This window comes from Cupressus sempervirens, chromosome 6 (assembly GCF_028749045.1).
Source record: "Cupressus sempervirens isolate cs-2001-9-10 chromosome 6, ASM2874904v1, whole genome shotgun sequence".
Lineage (NCBI taxonomy): Eukaryota > Viridiplantae > Streptophyta > Pinopsida > Cupressales > Cupressaceae > Cupressus > Cupressus sempervirens.
The window spans coordinates 685,749,272-685,769,451 of NC_143123.1; the positions used below are offsets into that span (position 1 = coordinate 685,749,272).

At 36.4% G+C, this 20,180-nt stretch overlaps 2 protein-coding genes across 3 annotated transcripts in view; both read right to left on the bottom strand.

Annotated features, from left to right (window-relative positions):
* The window catches only part of LOC149554054 (uncharacterized), a 128,583-nt gene that overhangs the window by 18,884 nt on the left and 89,519 nt on the right, over nt 1-20,180 (bottom strand). For both annotated transcript variants that reach the window (XM_089789395.1, XM_089789396.1), the window contains exon 7: nt 17,969-18,413. In XM_089789395.1, the coding sequence (XP_089645521.1) occupies nt 17,969-18,413 (445 nt within the window). The remainder of the gene's footprint in view (nt 1-17,968; nt 18,414-20,180) is intronic.
* Nucleotides 331-4,670, bottom strand: LOC149554056 (uncharacterized). Its single transcript, XM_089789563.1, has 7 exons — nt 4,454-4,670; nt 2,809-3,493; nt 2,365-2,663; nt 1,825-2,222; nt 1,504-1,727; nt 1,205-1,393; nt 331-1,108 (listed from the first exon to the last, which is right to left on the bottom strand). The coding sequence occupies exons 1-5, from the start codon at nt 4,668-4,670 to the stop codon at nt 1,584-1,586; spliced, it is 1,743 nt and encodes a 580-aa protein (XP_089645689.1). The 3' UTR covers nt 331-1,108; nt 1,205-1,393; nt 1,504-1,583.

The window sequence follows — 20,180 nt, forward strand, 5'->3', positions numbered from 1 at the left end:
GAACTGAACCCCGAACCCGAACCTGTCCCCAAACCCGAATCGGCAACTTAGTATATCTCCCTTAGACTCTTAAACTCTCTTGGCAATAGGGAGGCGAGAGTGGGATCTGAATTTTCAGTATTGCTCTCACCATAGTTGGAAAACTCGCCAAATGCAAAAACTCGCCAAGCCCCCCAAAAGTTTAATCGGGAAAAACTCAGCGATTTTAAAAAAAAACTCGAGAAAAACTCAGGAACCTAAAAAACCGCTGAAATTTAATTAAAAATACATTTATTTTGCAAAATTTAATGAGAAGATGAATCTAATAAGTTAATTAAAGACAATACAAAAGAAAGAAACAAAGTTTAGATATATATAAATGCATAATGCGTACAAAATTGCATTCTCAAGCAGAATGCTCATGGTAGGAAGCAAAATAGTAAATTACTAAATAGTTTCAATCTGTCAAACTAAAAGTAAATACTAAAAGTCTAAATACATCAATACAATGTCAATCACATCTTCCTCTTTCCAATTGCACTAGCAGGAAAGTGAGGGGGTCTAGTCCTAGAAGAAGTGCCCCGCACTGGGATAGGGCGTGAGCTGCGTGACTATGAGCTCTGTGGCTGTGCCCCCTCGCTCGACGTCCCTACTGATTGGCTCGGCATCCTAGTAGAGGATGCATCTCCTCCTAATGGTAATGCTTGATCCTCGCCTGAATCATCATCATCCTCATCCTCATCCTCAATGTCATCCATAGTGAACTGAAAATCAGTGTTAGCCTCCCCCTCCATGGCCTACCTCTCCAAATCAGCGATCTCATCTGGTGTAAACAATGGACTTGGCTCCTGTGTTGTCCAATCAGAATAAAGATCTATCTCATCTAGATCAAGCGGACCAGGTAGTTTTAAGAGCTGTGCCTTTTTTATGCGCAACTTAAGATTATAGTGCACATAAACAAGATCATTAAGCCGTTTTTGAGTCATTTTGTTTCTTTTCTTTGTATGGATGGACTCAAATAAGCTCCAATTGCGCTCACAATGGGATGAGCTACAAGGTTGGGATAGGACTCTGAGAGCAAATTTCCTTAAGTTGAGGGTATTGCCACCCCAACTTGCCCACCAAGCATCTGCAAAACAAAATTAAAAAAGTTATAAAGCAATAAATAAAAAAATCAGAAGCACAACTTATCAATTAGCAAAAGTTTTGAAGTTTGATGCTTTACCTGGTGCTTGAGTAGATCTTGCTCTCTTTGCTAGCATAGAAGAGAACAAAAGGACCCCTTGATTCCAGATAGATTTGTTGTTCGGTCACAATAAGGTCTCTCTCCTCTTCACTTGATATCATTCTCTCAATGCATTTAGAGAGACCTTCCATGACCTCTCCATTAGAATCTGAGTAGGAATCATCAGCCCTAAAACAAATAGAAAATGATATTAAGTCTTACTACACAACCTTAAAAAGTAAAGTAAAATAAAGACTTATTAAAATTCCAACTTCAAGGACAATCAATTATCATAGTACCTGAATTTGGGATTGAGGAAGTAGCCTGCTGCATGAATAGGTTGGTGGAGCATATTGTTCCACCTCCTATCAATTATTTCTCAAATGGGGTCAAATCTGAGACTGTCCCCGTGATAGTAACTTCTAACAGCCTCTTTCGCCCTATCCATGGCCTCATAAAGACTTCCCATTGGGGATTGATGCCCATCACATGTGCGCAAGACTAGAACCAGGGGCAGAGACATCTACATTTGAAATTTGAAAAATACAAATTAGTTAATAACATAGTAAGTTATGAATTGATAATGAAACTTGAATAAACTAAAAATATAATGAAGTTACCTCCACAATCTCCTTAGCCTTTGCAAAAAAGCTATCATCAAAGACTATTCGTGCCACAGCCTCTCCTTCGGGCTTCTTTGAGTAAGGTGAAGCAACCCAATCAGCACACACAAACATTTGCTTTAAAGCCAATATGTGGTCAAGAATACTTTGCAACGTCAAGAAGACCGTTGCAAACCTTGTCATAGCAGGTCTCATCAAATCTTTGCCTTTAGTGGCTTTTCTCATCAAACTGAGAACCCATGGGTGATTATAGATATATTTCGTGACTCGCCTAGCATCTTCCACAACTAGACTCACCCAATCAAGTTTTCCTATGTCCTCCAACAAAAGGTCAAGGACATGTGCTGCACAAGGTGACCAAAAAAGTGTGGGATGCCTCTCTTGGAGGATTCTACCTAAAAGATTAGCAAAAAATCAATAATCAGTAACAAGCTTTCCATATTTAGTATTTACAAATTACATCAAATCTAAATTGAATAATACCATAGCATTACATTCATGATTCATATTGATTCAAATATAAAAAATTAAATCTACCTGCTGCCACATATGATGCTGCATTATCTGTGATTATTTGCACCACATTCTCTATTCCCACCTCCATGACAACATTCTCCAACATTAAAGCCAATGTGGCTGCATTTTTCACTTTGTTGGAGGCATCGACAGATTTCCAAAACACCACATCATCTTTGCAAGCAATCAAGAAGTTAATAATGGTTCTACTTCTTCCATCTATCCACCCATCAGATAAAATGGTGCAGCCATACTTCTTCCACTCTTTCTTTTGGTCTTCTATCAACAATGTTGCCCTACCAACCACTTTGTCAAGCAACCTACAAAATTTAGGTGTAATATTAAATAAAGTGCAAGTGTTAGTAAAAAATTAGGAAATAAGCTATAACAATTAAGATTTAAAATATAACAATGAACTAAAGTGAATCACAATTATTTACAATTACTAAATAGTAAAATACCAACCTTCCACTCATATCCTTGCGATTAGGTGGCTTGTACCTTTTGCCTGATATTGTCATTGCATTCACCATATTGACCCAATAGGGACTATCAACGGCATTCATTGAGATATTGTTGAAAAACCAAAAATCAGCTGCTGCAATATCAGTTTGCTCATGCACTTCCTTAAACCATGCAGTGCCCTCTAATGATGGCTGTGCTCCAGGTGTGTTCCTGGGCACAAAATAACCACTTATCCCTGATGGGGATCCGGATGGTGATGATGAAGAAGTAGGAGATGTAGAAGAAGTGGAACCGGTAAAAGAGAAATTTTGTTTGCGGATCCGTGGGCCACGAAGAGATCCTGGTATGTTCTCAAGTGCTTCTTCTTCCTCTTGCATATCAAAAGGAGCTCCTTCAGATTCAGCTATGGCTGCCCTCATAGCTAATTTTGCCCTCTCCCTATTCAATTTTTTCTCTTCAGCAGCTGCAAGTAGGGCATGGATGAATCTTTTTTCTTCATCAGTTACCTTGAGACAAGGATTTGAGTCATGTTTCTTTATGCCTACAAGGTGGTATTTGAGGCGGTTTATGCCTCCAGAAATAATTCTCTTACAGGGAACGCATATCACCTTCCCAATATCATTTGGACTTGGAGCTTCATAGGCATACCGCCATGCCTTATCTCTTGCATTTTTTGGCTGAGTGCCTATATATCCAAATGGGCATGGTGTTTGTGGCCACTCTTCTTGCGGGTTTGTCATGTTTTCTTAATGCTTGTCCACTGCCCTACACATAAATAATTAAATTTATAGAAAAACGAATAAACAAAGTTAGAACTTAGAGTTAGAACTTAGAATCTAGAAGTTTAGAACAACTAGGGTTTCAACTTTCAAATGGTTTGAAATCATTTACAAACAACAACAAAAACAATAAAAGCTTTGCTTAAAACTATAAAAAGTTTTCAAACAATGATAAGATGAACATACCTGGAAAGAAATTTCTCTTCTAAATTCGGTTAGAATCCTCCAAAATCCACTCCAATCTGCCTTTAATCACTTGCAATCAGCTAAAACCTTCTTTGCTCCACACAAATGAAAGAAACAATGCAAAAAACAATGCATTTTGACCTATTTAGGCGTCATTGGCCGCGGGTTCCCTGAACCGCGAGTTTTTTACATTAACTCGCCGAGTTTTTGACTAAAACTCGTCGATTACTCGACGAGTTTTTGGACTCACGCCGAGTTTTTTGACAGGCGAGTTTTTGGCGATTTACTCGCCGTCCCAAAATACTCGGCAAGTGTTTAAAACTCGCCGAGTAACTAGCGAGTCTTCCATCTATGGCTCTCACTACTATTTTGCATACCAACTCGGATATGTTTTGAGCTGCTAGGAGCTAAAACTCTGAATGTTTGAGGTTGCTTGTCTTTTTGCCTTTGTCTGCAACTATCTATGTTTGTTGCTCCATCATCTTGTTGATCACCAATTTCATCTTCTTCATCCACAGTCGGCACTTTACTTTAAGTGCTTGAAGAGTCATCTACCGAGTCATCCCATGACTAATTTTCAAGAAATTCCACATCTCTTGAAATGACCTTCTTGGTGACTGGATCATACAACCTATAGGCCTTTGGTTCTGAACTATAACCTATGAAGATGCGCTTCACACCTTTGTCATCTAGCTTTTGCCTTTGTTCCTTTGCCACATGTGCATATGCCACACATCTGAACACTCTCAAGTGCTCAACTGTCCATCTATGTCTTGACCATGCTTCAAGAGGAATCTTGTCACGGATTGCCTTTGTAAGACACCTAATTATCAGGTATATTGTTATTGCTACAGCCTCTCTGCAATATTCAGTTGGGAATCCCTTTGCTTTCATCATGCTCCTTGCCATCTCAGCAATGGTTCTATTCTTCCTCTCAACCACTCCATTTTGCTTCGGAGTATAATTGGTTGTAAGCTTCTTCTTGATGCTATTCTTCCTACAAAAATTTACAACCAAATTAGAGGTATACTCCCCTCCTCTATCTGACCTAAGGACCTTGACATATTGTCCACATCCTTTTTCAGCCAGGGCTTTAAATTCAACAAATCTATCAAATGCTTCAGATCTGCTTTTCAAGAAATACACCCATGTCCTACAACAAAAATCATCTATGAACGTCATGAAATAAATACTCCCCCCAATAGAAGTGGTTTGCATAGGGCCAATTAAATCAGAATACACCAATTCTAATGGTGCCCTTGCCCTTCTAGAATTACCAGAATTAAAGAGAAGCCTATGTTGCTTACCAAAAATACAAGGCTCACACTTGTCGCATGAATCTACAATGCTTGGCAAACCATCTACATTCTTTTTTGGAACAATAAATTTAAACCAGCAAAGCCAAGATGTCCATACCTGAAATGCCATAGTTTGGAGGGGTCTTCAATCATGCTTCTAAGAGTTGATTGTTGATGTACTGATATACATGCATGCTTGGGAGGTGCAACACTGACTTGAGAAGAATAACATGTCTCCATCTTCAAGGGGAACATCCGGTTTTTTGTGATTTGGACTGTTGCAAGTATCCTCTTACTCCCATCTTTTTCATGAATGACACATCATTTTCCATCAGCACCTTGTAACCATTTTCAATGAGTTGTCCAACACTCATCAAGTTGTGCTTCATACCCGGGGAAAAATATACATTTCATATCTCCTTCTCACAATGGGAATGGTTCCATAGTTTCCCATCTTAATTTCAGACTTGAAATTTCTATCAATGAAAGAAAATAAACTTTCATTGCCACTCATGTGGTTGCTACAACTATTATCCAGATACCATACCTCAGGGCCGCTTTCTTCCCCAATGTTACACATGATGAAGGCTATGAGATTGTTTGCATTTCCCATATTCACATAAGCCACATTTGCATTATGTCTTAACTGATCAGCTTGCTTCTTCTAGCATTCACTTGCACAATGCCCGAATTTATGACAATAATTGCATTCTACATTACTCTTATTGGAGTTGTAATTCTTCTTACCTCCTCTAGAGTTGTTTTCAGAGTTGCTTGCTCCCTCTTCATTGCTTGCTCGTCCTAAGCTTTCTCCTCCAGCATTCCTCTGACCATTTCCACCACGACCTCTACTTCTTGAGTCTCTACCGCAGCCATTTCTTCCTCTCCCCCTACCTTTTGAATTTTCTTGAGCTTTGAAAGCTTGCTCTTGGGAAGATGTAGTTGACCTGTTAATCCGGTGCTCATGAGTTTGAAGAGTTCCCATCAACTCATCCATTGTCAATGTGGTGAGGTCCTTTGCTTCCTCAATGGTCATCACAAGATTGTCATATTTCTGAGGTAAACTCCTCAAAATCTTCTCCATTATCCTTTGCTCTTCAAACTCTTCTCCATTTGATTTGAGTTGGTTTATCAAGGTAGAGATTCTTGAGTTGAACTCTGCAATAGGTTCATTATCCTTCTTTTAAAGGTTCTCAAACTCCCTTCTGATCATCTGTAGCTTCACTATTTGGACTTTATCAGTTCCTTTGAAGTTTGTCTCAAGAATATCTCATGCTTCCTTTGAATAGTTAGCTGTTGCTATCTTGGGAATAATAGTCTCTGTCATTGCTGCCTCAATCAGACTTAAGGCTTTTGCATCCCTTCTTTTTGACTACTTCAACTAAGTTTTCTAAGGGTTTGTGAGGGCAGCAAACTGTGTTGGACAGTTATGTCATTAAACCCATTTATTACAAACTCCCACAAATCATTAGCAACCATAATGGTTCTCATTTTCTTTTCCCAAGTGTCATAATTTTCTCCATTAAAGGACGATGGCTACTGCCATGTCTTTCTTGCATCTCCTGCCATGTCAAATATTTAGAAAACAAGTGCCCAAACTCACGAGGATGTGTGGTCTCAAAGCTCTAATACTATGTGAAAACTTCACAACAAATTTTGGTCGGCAATCAAAGACATACTGAGTGTCGAGTTAGTCGGCACCTTAAGTAGCCAAGTGACAAGCTATGCCAAGTTGCTCAGCAGCAATGGGACCTAAGTGACTCGGTCTCCAAAGGAAAGAGCTCAGAGACAATGGGCGCAAATAACACTATACCCAGTGAGCTCGGTTGACACAAGAACCAAGTGAGCTCGATCAACTTGTTCAGGGAAGGGACCGAGTGAGCTTGGATAATATAATGACCGAGTGAGCTTGGTCAACACTAAGACCAACAAGGTTGGTAAACACAGGGAGAACTCACTCAGCACTAGAACTAAATGAGGGCAGAGAATTTAGTCAACTAGGATACCGAGTTATTTGGTGACCGACCTACAGTCTAGTTTCTTCCACCATTAAAACATAGAGATAAGAACAAAGAACTTGCAACTCTAATCTTCTCAAATACAAAACACAATGTTGAATAGATAGAAAGGAGACAACAATAAGCCAAATGACTGGATCGACTAATATGCCTGCTTGCTTGATTTCTATTCAATAAACTAATTCATCCATTACAAATCTGGGAGCATAGGGCTTCAACCAGAATCAAAATACTTTAACCTACAACTGTTATTTGTAATAAATCCTATAGCACTAGATGGTTGGATACAATAACCTCTGGAGCAATCACTGCTTCACAGGACAAACAAAATGAACAAAACAGAGAACAAGAGATCAAGAACTGTGTTGCTGCAACTTCTGATCTTCTTCTTGACTTCCTGAACCTTCCTTCTACCTGAAAGCTATGCTCTCTTCAATTGGTCTTTGTGCCCATATGGAATGAATGAACATTCTTCCCTTTTGTCGTGTCTCAAAAACTTTCCCTCTCATTTCAAAATTCAAACTCACCTATCGAGTTTAATGTCTCTGGCGGGTAGGTGGGCAATTGGCTCAAGGGGCAACCGACAGATTTTCAATAGCCATCACCTTCTAAACTAGAGAATATCACATGAAAAAGAAACCCATTTGATAAAGCCTACAAAAATGAAATCAAAGAGATTGCAGATAAGAGCATTGCTCATTGCATCTATGGCAATGGGCTTCCTTCACATTGTTAAATCGCCTAATTGGCAGAAGACGGTGAATACTCTTGTAGTAGATCCTTATTGGCAAAAGAGAAAGCTTTAGTACAAACTTCTTTGAGAGTGATCAAAGATACACGACCAGGAATAGGTATGTCCATCATTTTTAATTAATAGAAAGATTGCAAAAATAGACTATTGATCAATGTTATAGCTATGTCCCCTAAAGGGGCGATGTTCCTAAAGACATTGGACTATGAGGGGCAAGTGAAAAATTCAATTTTTATGGCCAATATCCTCATAGAATCCATTGAGATGGTGGGGCCTCTACAATTATTGTACAAATCATAGCCAACAATGCTAGAAATTGTAGGGCAAATGGGTTTATAGTGGGTCTATAGTGGGGGCCAAGCCCACAGGGAATTCGGATTTGTGTACGTACCCAACAAAACCTGCGGTAGGGGAAGCAAAAAAATAGGCCACACTAACTTGAAAACAAACTTTTATAAGAACAAAATGACCTTTAAAAATGACTTTTATAGGGCAGTTGGGTCTATAGTGGGGGCCACATGTAATCACATTTTTTTGGACACCATATGCAATCCACTCACTCAGTTTAATCATGCAAAAGATAACACAATTGAATTGGTCAAACAAGTTTATACATAGACCAAGAAGCTTTAAATGTTAATGACTAATCATCACATGTCGCAAGCCATATTTAGGACCTCCTCCAGATTAGAGTTGTTGAAGATAGTTTAAATTTTATTTTTCCATGTTAGGTTGCTAAAACATGATTTGCATCTCTCACGACCATCTTAAGACGACTAGTGAGGCCTTGAGTGCTATGGTTATCAACACCTCTAGGATTGTATGGATGCACTCAAACATAGAAAGAACCCAAAAAGTAAACAAATGGATACTTGATGATGAGTGGTGGGATCGTGCAGAAAATGTTTTCATCGACCCCACCATGAACATGATCAAGTATGTTGATACTGACTGCCCATGTTTGAGCAATATGTGATGGAATGGACACCATGGTGAACATAAGAACAATAATAGAGGCCAAGGTAAATAACCCAATGGATGCATTTTTCGAAGTTGTAAAATGAACTATTGTTAGACTGTTGGAACAAAAATAGCCAACTCCTTACATTTCTTAGCATCTGCTTTATCGTTAAGGTTTTATAGCCAAGAGATATTGTATTGCCAAGTTGGATGGAGCCATATAATGTTGCGAACATTGCTACCAGTTAGGAAGCGACATTAAAAAAGATTTATGATGATGATGACACTCAAATTATTTGTCGTGACCAAGTTTGGCCAGTTTGTATCTTCAAAATATCATGATAATATTACTCTTTGCGCCAAATATAGGATGAATACTGACAAGAAGTAGTGCGTACATGGTCAAGGTTCCATTTTGTTGATGACTCTTGCAATTAAAATTCTCCACCATGCAAGTATCTCTTTTTTTTAAATCTTTTTTTTGCTTGATCCCGTCATCTTAAAATATTTTATTTTAATTTATCTTTTAACTTATTAAATTTGATTCTTAGATTATATATTTAAATACTAAATGTTGTATGCAAACTTCAGTCCCGAGTTCTTTAGCTGAGCAGAATTAGAGTAAATGATCCTTTATCCACTCGGACAAGTACAATCATTTGAGTGCAAAAAAACTTAAGGATTTGGTCTACATGAACTCGAACCTTGGTTCATTGGTACATAAGCAAGTGAAATGCAATGAGGGTGTGGCAAGGGATTGAGATATGGCCCTTGAGTGTGCTGATTTAGATGCCACATTTGCACAACTTGCCCAAGTCTCTATAGATGAACACGATGCAGCTCTTGCACATGACAGAAATGTAGTATTGTAGTTCAAACGAATTGAATCAAATGTTGAGTTTGAAAGCTTCTAATGAAGATGAATATGTATATTAGATATGGCTAGTAATTTGGATCTTCATCGTGTGAGGACTATTCATTTATAATTTTATTGACGAATATTGATTTATGAGTATCACTCTTATTTTTATATGTATAACTTTGATGTTTGAACATGTATATATAAATTTATGATATATGTTTGGTTGCATTGATGTCTATTGACTTCTATTATGGATTGATGTTATGAATCTCCCTTTGCTATAGGATACAACCAGAAAAGCAATATGGAGACAATGTTGCTTTCATTAAGAGGGGGATATTGAATTTTAGAGAGAGATTTTAGCCTCAGAGGAGGCTTCATAATTAAGAGAGAGTGCTTAAGAAATCCCCTTCACTCTCATTTATGATTGTGATACTTGTGGTATCTGTAAAATTTGAGACTTAATGGAACCAAGTCTTGCTTTTATTATGCCCATTTCTATTCTTGTGTGAATAAATGAGATTGTAAGATCAGCTATGATAATTCTTTCACTATGCGATAGTAAACATCATGTTCAGAAAGTCCATGATGTCATCACGTTGAGAGATTCCATGATAGTTCACGTTAAGAAAGTCTATGAATAAAGGCTTAGCTGTGAGTATTGCAAATATTTTTTATGTTAAGTGATTCCATGAATGAGTAAAATGTTACAAGTTTTCCTGTTGAGTGATTCCATGAATAAGTAATTGTTACAAGGTTTCATGTTGAGTGATTCCATGAATGAGATTGATTGTTACAGGTGTTCATAGGATATATGGGATGAGATTTTACCATTAACATTTTGGTTGCAGTCTTGTGTGACTGTTTAGCTAAAAATCTCTCTTTGGCCAAGAGAGAGGGTTGAAAATGGTAGCTGCAATAGAGATCTTTATCTCTGGAAATATGAATGTTACTACCGTTATTGTTACATTCAGCTGAAAAGGACACTTATGTTTAAATTGTAATATTAAATGTAATGGCATGTGTCATTTGACATGCATTGAGGCATGGGAACTCAGAGAGTTATTAAATTTGTAATAAAGAGTCTTGTTTTCGGAATATGGAGAGACCTTCGTTTGGAATGTGAAGAGTCTTTCATTATCAATAAAGATATATTTGTATTGTGTGGCTAGGTTTTTTCCTTCATTCTTTAAGGGTTTCCCCAGGATATTTCTGGTGTTTTTATTTCAGTTTCATATCCTTCTTATTGCTGATTATCTTCATTGATTTCTGGGCTCTATTTTTAACAGCTCGGACTTGTATTGTGGGCGCCATTCCTTATTAGCAGCCACATTTTGCAGTTTGGAGATCATACAGGGGTTTGTGACAGCAAGCTCTCCATCTTTTGTAATTGTAAAACCCTTCTACAGCTGGCGTCAGGTTTATTGTAGACAGCAGCAAATGCATTTGATATATTTATTTCTTTGACTGCAAAAATCTGAATATTCTGCCTAGTACGATTTGAATCATTTCCAGATTGTCAAGTGTTTTCGATATTTGAATGTTGCTCATCACTCTTAGTTCGAAGTTATTTGCTATTTGTCATGTACTTGCATATATCTTCAAAAACACCTAAAAACTTGAAAACGATGAAAAACCAAAAAGAAATCAGAATTCTATAAAGTCTATTCAAATGTACAAAATTCTGGTCAAAGTCTCGAATTTTGAAACAAACATCAATTTCCAAGGTCACCGGGACTGGGGATCTTTCATACCCGAATCGACAACTTAGAATGGAATTCAGAATACATTAATTAGAGAACTAAAATGCTGAAAATCTAGGTTCCAAAGACGTGGGTCAGAATAAGGCATTTCATGACCCATTACAGCATTTTTGTTAAGCTTCATTATCAAAATAGTCATTGAGTTAGGCTATTGCATCCTTTGTTACAAATGAAATGTAGCAAACATAAATTTGAAAACCACATGTCTCAGAGCTATTCGTTGACTTCTTTATAAATTCTATTACAAAATATCATCTTTGCTCATCTCAGACTCAGCACGCTGAATTTTAATTTAGAGTTGAACTCGGTTCCTAGAATTAGCAAAAACTTGGCAAATTGAAAACCCCAAGAAATTCAAAGCTTTTCAAGGATTTAAAATTTGTTTCATGCAAACTTTGATAAATAATCAGAACCTGCTACAAATGAGCCCAAAGCTCAATACTTGTGCATTTTACAAACAACTGATCATAAATGCAAAACACCCACTCCTTGGGCGAGCTCCGTCGAAAAGGCACCTTTTTAGCCCCCTACAAAGACTTCAATAGGGGAAAACAATGGAATATGAAATAAATTGCATCAAAATAATTATCAAAACTAGAATTATAAGAGGCTCAAATGAGGTTGCATTACTTACCCCACCATCACAACAAGTTGTGCTAGCATCTAAGATGTGCCTTGCTTAATGATGTAGCAATGGTATTTGCTTTCTCAAGAACTAGCATGTAGATTCAAGTGAGAAATATATTAGTGACTATCTTAAAGCCTTCAATACTCCATGTATTGTTGACAGGCTCATGAACAAAGAGTGGTTAAGTAAAAAAGACAAATGATTCTGTTTGATTTTGACTTTAGCTAGGATACTGATAGATGGGATTGTTCTTCGAGTTTTTTGTGCAAATCATGATTGAGACATTTTGCATTATGAAAATGACATTTATTACCAGCTAGGACTTATTTGTATTCAACAATACAAGGATTGTAGTATGCCAACTTTGCCTATCACAGTCCTTGTATGCTAAACAAGTTGTCCAAAATATGAAACAATATAATCCTAGATTGTGGCCTTAACTGTGAATATGTCGAGACTTGCAACAAGGGATATGTATTTTGTAGCTTTTTATGATCATGATCCATCATTGGCCTATAACTTGCTTAGACTTATAGTTTGAGGGGAGTATGGGAGCAACATGAAAACAAAGTTGAGGGTAGCACCCTTCGCAAGGGTCTACTCTAGGGAAAACACCCATGCCATGCTTGAGGGCAACACACCTTGTAGGGATCTAGGAGCCACAACCCCAATGGTGTCAAGGGGCAGTGCACCCAACAATGTCAAGAGGCAAAGCTCCCACCACCAAGCCCAAATGAATATCCTCAAAACCACACAAGCCAGCATGGTGCACACCATTTTCATGTTTCTTTAAAATCAATGGAACACCAGTACTAGGATACGTCGGGACGTCAGGACAAGTTTCTAGGACACATTGAAAATGGGCCTCATTTTCGAGACAGCGGGGTGATGAGCAGGGGACGATGCCAAGTGGAGGACGAAGCAAGGAGGGATGTTGCATGGTATACATATAGAACGTGAAATACTAGTTATGAAATGATATTTCAATAGAACATACCAAATTAAAATACTTGAATAAAGCAAAATTGCAACATGAACTAGAACCATTGAAAACTCAACATAGTAAATTATTACATTCCCAATAGTAACATTCAAAAATCAAAATTCAAATAGAAATTCAAGTACCCATCCCAGCAGTGGCATGGTTGCAAAATGGAGGTGGGGGTACTTGGGTACTCAAGTACCTAGCAGGGGGATGTCTCGGGGATGGGTACTTTGAGGTTTAGGAGGGGGTGTGAGTCCCCCTGTTACACTGTTTAAAACTCTAGATGGACATTTCATATATCAAAGAAGCATTGAAATCTCATAAGTTATTTTTTCTAAAAAACAAATTCAAATGACGGTCAAGTTTGAGGCCAAGACTACCCATACTTGTTGAGTCAGATCAATCTTCTAGAGCCCTTGGCTCTTAGGCTGAAGCAAGACAGCAAAGAAAATAACAAAGCATCTAGAATGCATGAAGTTTGATTTCCTTCAACTTTTTTAAACCCCCAAATGCAAATCAGACCCCAATCTTCATCTTCATACTATCAAACTGTTCATATGACCTGCTATGATTTGCAACTCTGACTTCCCAAAATGATCACTTACTATAAATAGTAACTATGCCAATCTAACACAAACGAGAACTAAACCCTAACAAGGCCTCATAATGGTCACCTAAAATCATTTGAGACATCCAAACTAGGCTCTCTAATTCACCATACTAGCCTATTAGGGTCAAATAATAGGATAATCACTCGAACATTGATGCTCATGAAAAAGGGGACATTATACATTTCTCATTTAGTTTAAATTTGCTTTGCTTGAGTAGAAAATAAAAGTACTTCAAGTCAAGTAGTTGAGTATATAATGAAAGATATCGTTGAATCATGGTGAAACTTGTGTTCATACTTTTTGGTACTTGTTGACTGCAAGTAATAATGTAAGGTTGGTTTGAATCCCATTGCAAACACTTCAATTCAATTGCTCAATGTTCATTGATTTGCATAGTTTTTGGTTTTGATGAGCATAAGTAGTTTGAAAATAATACATGCACCCTTAGAAGATAGCACCCTCCTTAGCGTAGTCGATTTGGCAAAGCAAGGACTAATTTAGTTTACCACAGCATCAATAGGCATCTTGCATTAGTAGAGTTGAAGTAGCTTAGATCTCTAAACCTTAATCTCATTTGCAATATATTTCAAACTGTTGTTAGAAGTAGTTGAAGCACCCAATTGCTAAATCATTCACACAATCAAATAAAAAAATTGAGTTGTGACTGACACCAAAGTCACAAGTATGTAGTGCAAACCTTGGGGTTTCTTTACTTGATCACACAATATTGTTACATTGTTTAACATTTATAGATTTTTTATTCAAGAGAGGATTAAAAACCACGTATCCTATCATGCAAGTTGAGGTGGTCATGAAACTCACATCAACAATTCCTTTCTCAACAAGAAATAGAGGATGCAAATATTTGTGCTATTTCCTTATTACAACCTAAAAGGATTAGAAATTGCACAAGAAATAATCTCATTCATAAACATCAACATGACCCATCTTTTTATTATAAGTATGTTACAAAAGAAGATTCAATATGGTAAAAAGATTATTTTTATGTTAAAATTCTCAATTAAAAGAAGACATACTATCTCAAATGAATGATTGACCAATAAGAGGGCATTCACAGTTTTGAAGGACTACCCTCGTATAAACAGAGATCTCTTTTGGAGAGGTCTAAACTAGATGTCAAGAAATTTGTTGCTGAATGGATAATATGCCAAAGAAATAAAGGTGAAATACTCTTACAGCCATTATGCATTCCAACACAATAATGGGAAGAAATACCAATGGACTTCATTATTGGGCTGCAAAAGTCTAATAATACTGATGTAATTTCAGTGGTTGTGGATAGTCATTAAGTATGCACATTTTGTGGAATTCTCATTAATTCATGCTAGTACCATAGCTAAAGTATTCAGGGAAAATGTACAAAAACTTCACCAAATTCCCAAAATCATAGTGAGTGTTTGTCACGCTAGCTTCACTGGCATATTTTGGACAAACTTATTTACAGCATGAGGTGCAAAACTAGCACATAGTTCCTCCTATCATCCAAATTCAAATGGCCAAACAAGAACTGTGAATAAATGTTAGAAAGGATATTTACGTTATTTGCCTCTAATAAAAAACACAAATGGCCCAAACGGCTACCACTAGCAGGGTCATGGTGCAACACATCGTTTCACACGTCTACTAAAATGACTCCATTTGAGGATCTCTATGGCTAACCCCACCATGTGGTACTTCTTATTCTAAATTGCACGAGTACCTCCCCACCCCTCCAGACCCAAGAAAGTTCGAACTGATTCGAAGTTCAGGTCCGGTTCAAACTTGGTTCGACCAAGGTGCGATTTTTGCACTCCTAGTTCAAACCTGGGCCAACCAACTGAAAATTTTTGAACCCAGTTCTAACCTGCAGCTAAGCTTCTGAGTCATAATGAACTATTTATTATTTTTTTCAATATTAAATACTGCATTATAAACACATTTCATGGTAATCCTTATCCAGTGACACCCCAAGGTTTGAAGTTTCATTCTATAGCATTCCCAAAAACTGATCTTGTCCTTTGAATTTGCTATCTCTTCTAGTTATAAACAGGATCGTCAGCTGACATATAAGCAAAGTGAACCCACAAAATATAAGCTTGTATTCCTGTGTGACACATAGCTTCTTTTTTTTGCAAGCACAATTGTTGACTAGTTCAAGAGATATGTTGCATGGGCCTTGTGGAATTATGTAATGAATCCATCAAGAAATTGGAGACTCTACCTTTATAAACTATATCAAGGCCTTGGCCAATAAGGTCAGCTTGAATTGGAAGGTATATTACATAATTGAAGGTAAGATAACTAGCCTAAAATCCAGTCAAACAGCGATGTTGACGAAGCTTAAATGGCTTTTAAAACCTGGATGCTTTAAACAAATTTTCTCAAGTTTCACCCTATTCTAAACTGTGCACAGAATATATATTAACAAATATCTTAAATCATGTTTATGAGATTCTATTATTATTGTGATGAAGGTTTACTTATGAGGTTTGTTTATCAAGACTCTCAGTTATTGCTCAACACCCTTAGGTTTCTTCACATTCTACTATCTGTTATATACTTTATAGTACACAGCTTGCTTCAATATTATATGTAATGTAGCAAGTGTAGATTTGATTTTTATAATAGCTTATGGAACAAGGATCACTGTGGTAGAAAATTTTATACTTAATTATTCATAATGCTGCTTTGAATCTTAAGAATTGTTTTTTCTATTTTTCTTTTTAATTTACATGATATATCATTCTTTTGATGATGCTATTAGTCCGATTCACAGGACTGTTTGGATTTTCTTGTCACTTAGTTGTGTAAATTCTATTGTTGTAAAGGTATAATTTTACATATATCGTTTCCAATGACTGTATGATATATGGGACCATATGCAGTAGGATAGGAATCAGTGAAGACGAAGAAGGAGAGGCAAAGGGAACTGGATGGCAAAATAAAGCATGGATATCTTTAAAACTTTATAAAATTTAAAAACAATAAATTCTAGGATGTGTTTAGGTTCTTAGTGTAGTTGGTGTGTGGTTTTAAAGTTTTTGTTGTTTAAATGTGTTTATGCTACTATACTACATTCTAATTTTAACTCATGCTTCATAAAAATTTATGTGTATATATATGTATATATATGTATATATATATTTCTTACATGTTTTTGTACTAACGAACCCAAACCCTTTTCCAAAATTTTGTCAAACTTGCAAACCGGTTCTCAAACTTCGAACTTGGAACCGAACCCGAACTGGCAACTTAGTTCTTACTTACGATCTCGTCCTAAAGCTCATGCAATAGAGGATCATATTCAACACCAACAAGAAATACTACAGATCCTTAAGAATTATTTAGTCATGGCTCAAAATACAATGAAACAACAAGCTGATGAACATCATACTGAGAAGAATTTTTTAAGAGGAGACTGGATACTTCTTTTATAACAATCTTATAAGCTAATTTCTCTTCAGGAAACATATGAACATCAATCTTGCACATCAATTTTATGATCCCTATAAAGTTCTCCGTTGAATAGGAATTGTAGCAGTTAGAGATTCTACCCTCTTCAAAAATTCATCTATCTTCAATGTCTCTTGTTTAAATAAAGTAATAGGTAACAATAGTCAAATTCATTCAGAATTGTCAAAGTTAGATGAAGAAAACCAGTTTATTTTAGAACCTGAGGAAATTATTGAGGAAAGTGTGAAACAATTATGAAATGGAGTTATTTATGTTCCTAATCAAGTGGAAGATTGTGTCAATTGAAGATGCAACATGGGGAGATAAATAATTTATGCTAAAACATCCAACATTATTGTGAATTGAGGAGGATGCTTTTTTGAAGGGGGAGGAGAGTGTTAGCTCCCCAATATTAAAGCTAATCATATGACCCTAATACCATTTATTCCTGAGCATATTATGTTGAGCACTTGTGGCATACTTAACAGCAATTATAGTTAGTACCTCAAATACTCTAAAATAGGATGAAAGGTTATGTCACTACATAGTTAAACTTGTCACTAGAGGTTAAGATGTTTCTCACAAAGCATCATATTATCTATTGTTGAATTTATATGCTATCATCCAATGATTGGAGGTCAACCCCTCAAAGTGATCTGGTTTATTTCTAATTTTTGCATATATTTCGAAGAAATGTCATAACATCTTGTCTCTACACTCTACTGCAAACAATAACCTGTTATCTTAATAATGCATTGATAATTGGATATAAACAAGTTCAGGACCCTAAATTATTTTTAACATATTATGTTGTCATAACTAAATATAACAATATTTGTAATTTTATGTACATCATCTAATCTTACCTTCCTGTTCCTGTCCATCATCTGTCAACTTTTTGGCTGAGCTTTCACCATTAGGGTTAGTATCAACCAATTTTGATGCATTGATTTCTTCAAAAAATTCCTTATTATCTGCTTCAGATTCAAATATTCCTTGAAATTCCTCGCTTACAAGCAATGCCACAAAATTATCCATAAATGACTCATTCTCAGAAGCATCTGAGACATTGCTGCGAGTGGACGTCTCAGTGCGAGTTTTATCCTCCGAAGTTAACATCTCATCATCAGATATATCGTCTTCTAATGACATTTCTCTTGTCCCATCATCTTCTTCATCTTCCACATAAGCTTTGTATGTAAGCCGAAGCAAAACTTCACCAGTAAAACTCTTGCTAAAGAGACCCCAACCACCTTTCAAAACAACCCTCTTATCAGTTGGAACAGTATCTTGTAGACTACCAAGTTCAACCTGAAAAAAGAAAAAATTGAGATGAATCAAATCAATAAATTAAATTAAACAAGTTCAAGGTATACTTCAGAGTAAAATAAGCAGATGCATCATAATCTCAAAACTACAAAAGCATGCAAACTTATTCTATCTCAAAGATTAAATTGCATTGAAATCTCATGGATTTTCCAGATGGAAATGATGATCTGCAGCCATTAATATTATAAAACTTCAATACTTCCAAACAGACATTTGCTAAGCCTTTACGGATGGATAGAAAAGCAATCAGCATAGATTACATTGGTAAATTCATTAGTCCTTTAAAATTCAAATATAAACTTACAATAATTAATTCATTATAATCTAACCAACAGAACCCAAGAAAACAACTACAATAGAATGAAAAAAAGTAGGCACGGTTCAGAAGAAGGTTGGCAGGTCGTACTACCAGCTAAACTGGTCAACATTTTCAATCCCATCAAAATTTGCCACAGCGGCAAATACAGTCCCACTTGGAATTTGCCAAGCTTGAATAGATGAAATTGTAGATGACAGAAGAAATGGTAGATTTGAGGGATCGTGGAAATGGGAAAGGGCTTGGCAGGATCACAAGTCAAAAGGAGTACCCAGATCCAAATCAAAGATCAATCAGAACAGCAGGATTTCTCAATTCAAATCGAAATAGAGGATAGGCAGGGTGGATAAATTTGGATGAAGGTAGAAGAAATTATTCAGGAATCAGAAAGAATCACAAGAATGTAGCCTCACACGCTAATCTGCCCTCTGGAAGAAAAAGTTCAAAGAAAGCAGGTAAAGACAAGAGTGTAATCACGATCTAAAAACAATTACAAGGCAATGGTCATGCGGCATGTGATCAAAAACCCTACAATTGGTTGTGGGGCATTGTAAGGAATGTGTGTAATTATTAATCAATCTACCAATAGAGATGAGCTCTATTTATAAAAAAATTAATATGATGATGTTTCTAAAAGAAACAATCGTGAATAGAAACACAGAATATAGAACCTTAGTAAAGCAACTACAATGACCATTAAAGAAAAATTACATAACTTTAATACTCTCTCTTAATGGTCATCATTCGAACTACCCTACAAAAGAAATTAATGATTATGGTTTCTTAAACCCAAATCTCTGTAAGAAGAAGTAATCCAAGTATGCGCTTTTTTTGCATGCCCAAAGTTCTCAACCATTCTTCTAATGTACAATAATCTTCTCCTTCTCTACAATTCCTTCATGATGTCCAAACCAGACAATGCTACAGATATGGTTGTCAACAACACAACCCTTCTAATCAACACATCTGCTACTTTATTGGTCTCTCAAACTCTATGCATGTTGACAAAAATAACAATTCTATGAATATTCAATTCACTTAATATGCCTCATTCCAGTTCTTTAATGTCTGAATTATGGCATAAAATGCCTAATTATTCTCTGATATCTTCGGTTTGTCTCATTCAGACTCTCACTCAAGCATGCACTTGATCTTCCCTCTCAACCAAACACTGACCCAATAGCTGTTCCACTGGCATCACGGCCATATTAAACACTATTGATATCGAGCAAGTCTAACAGAGGTTTTTCTCTAACATTCCATTAAAAAAGATCAGAACACATCTTTCTTCATATACTACTAATTGTCCATGTGAACATTTCTTTCTTCATATATTCAATAAAAGGTATACATATTTCACTAAGAATCTGTGTAAACTTTCTGTGAAAACTAGCTCAACCATGAGGACTTCTCACCTTTGTGATCCTCTAAAA

Bases quoted from the DNA above. Each gene is read 5' to 3' on its own strand.
- LOC149554056 (XM_089789563.1), bottom strand. From the start codon at position 4,670: ATGATGAAAGCAAAGGGATTCCCAACTGAATATTGCAGAGAGGCTGTA. The intron at 3,494-4,453 runs GTGTGAAGCGCA...TTGGATATATAG, and splicing joins GCAAAAGCTAGATGACAAAG to GCACTCAGCCAAAAAATGCA. The intron at 1,728-1,824 runs GTAACTTCATTA...TTTCAAATGTAG, and splicing joins AGGCTAAGGAGATTGTGGAG to ATGTCTCTGCCCCTGGTTCT.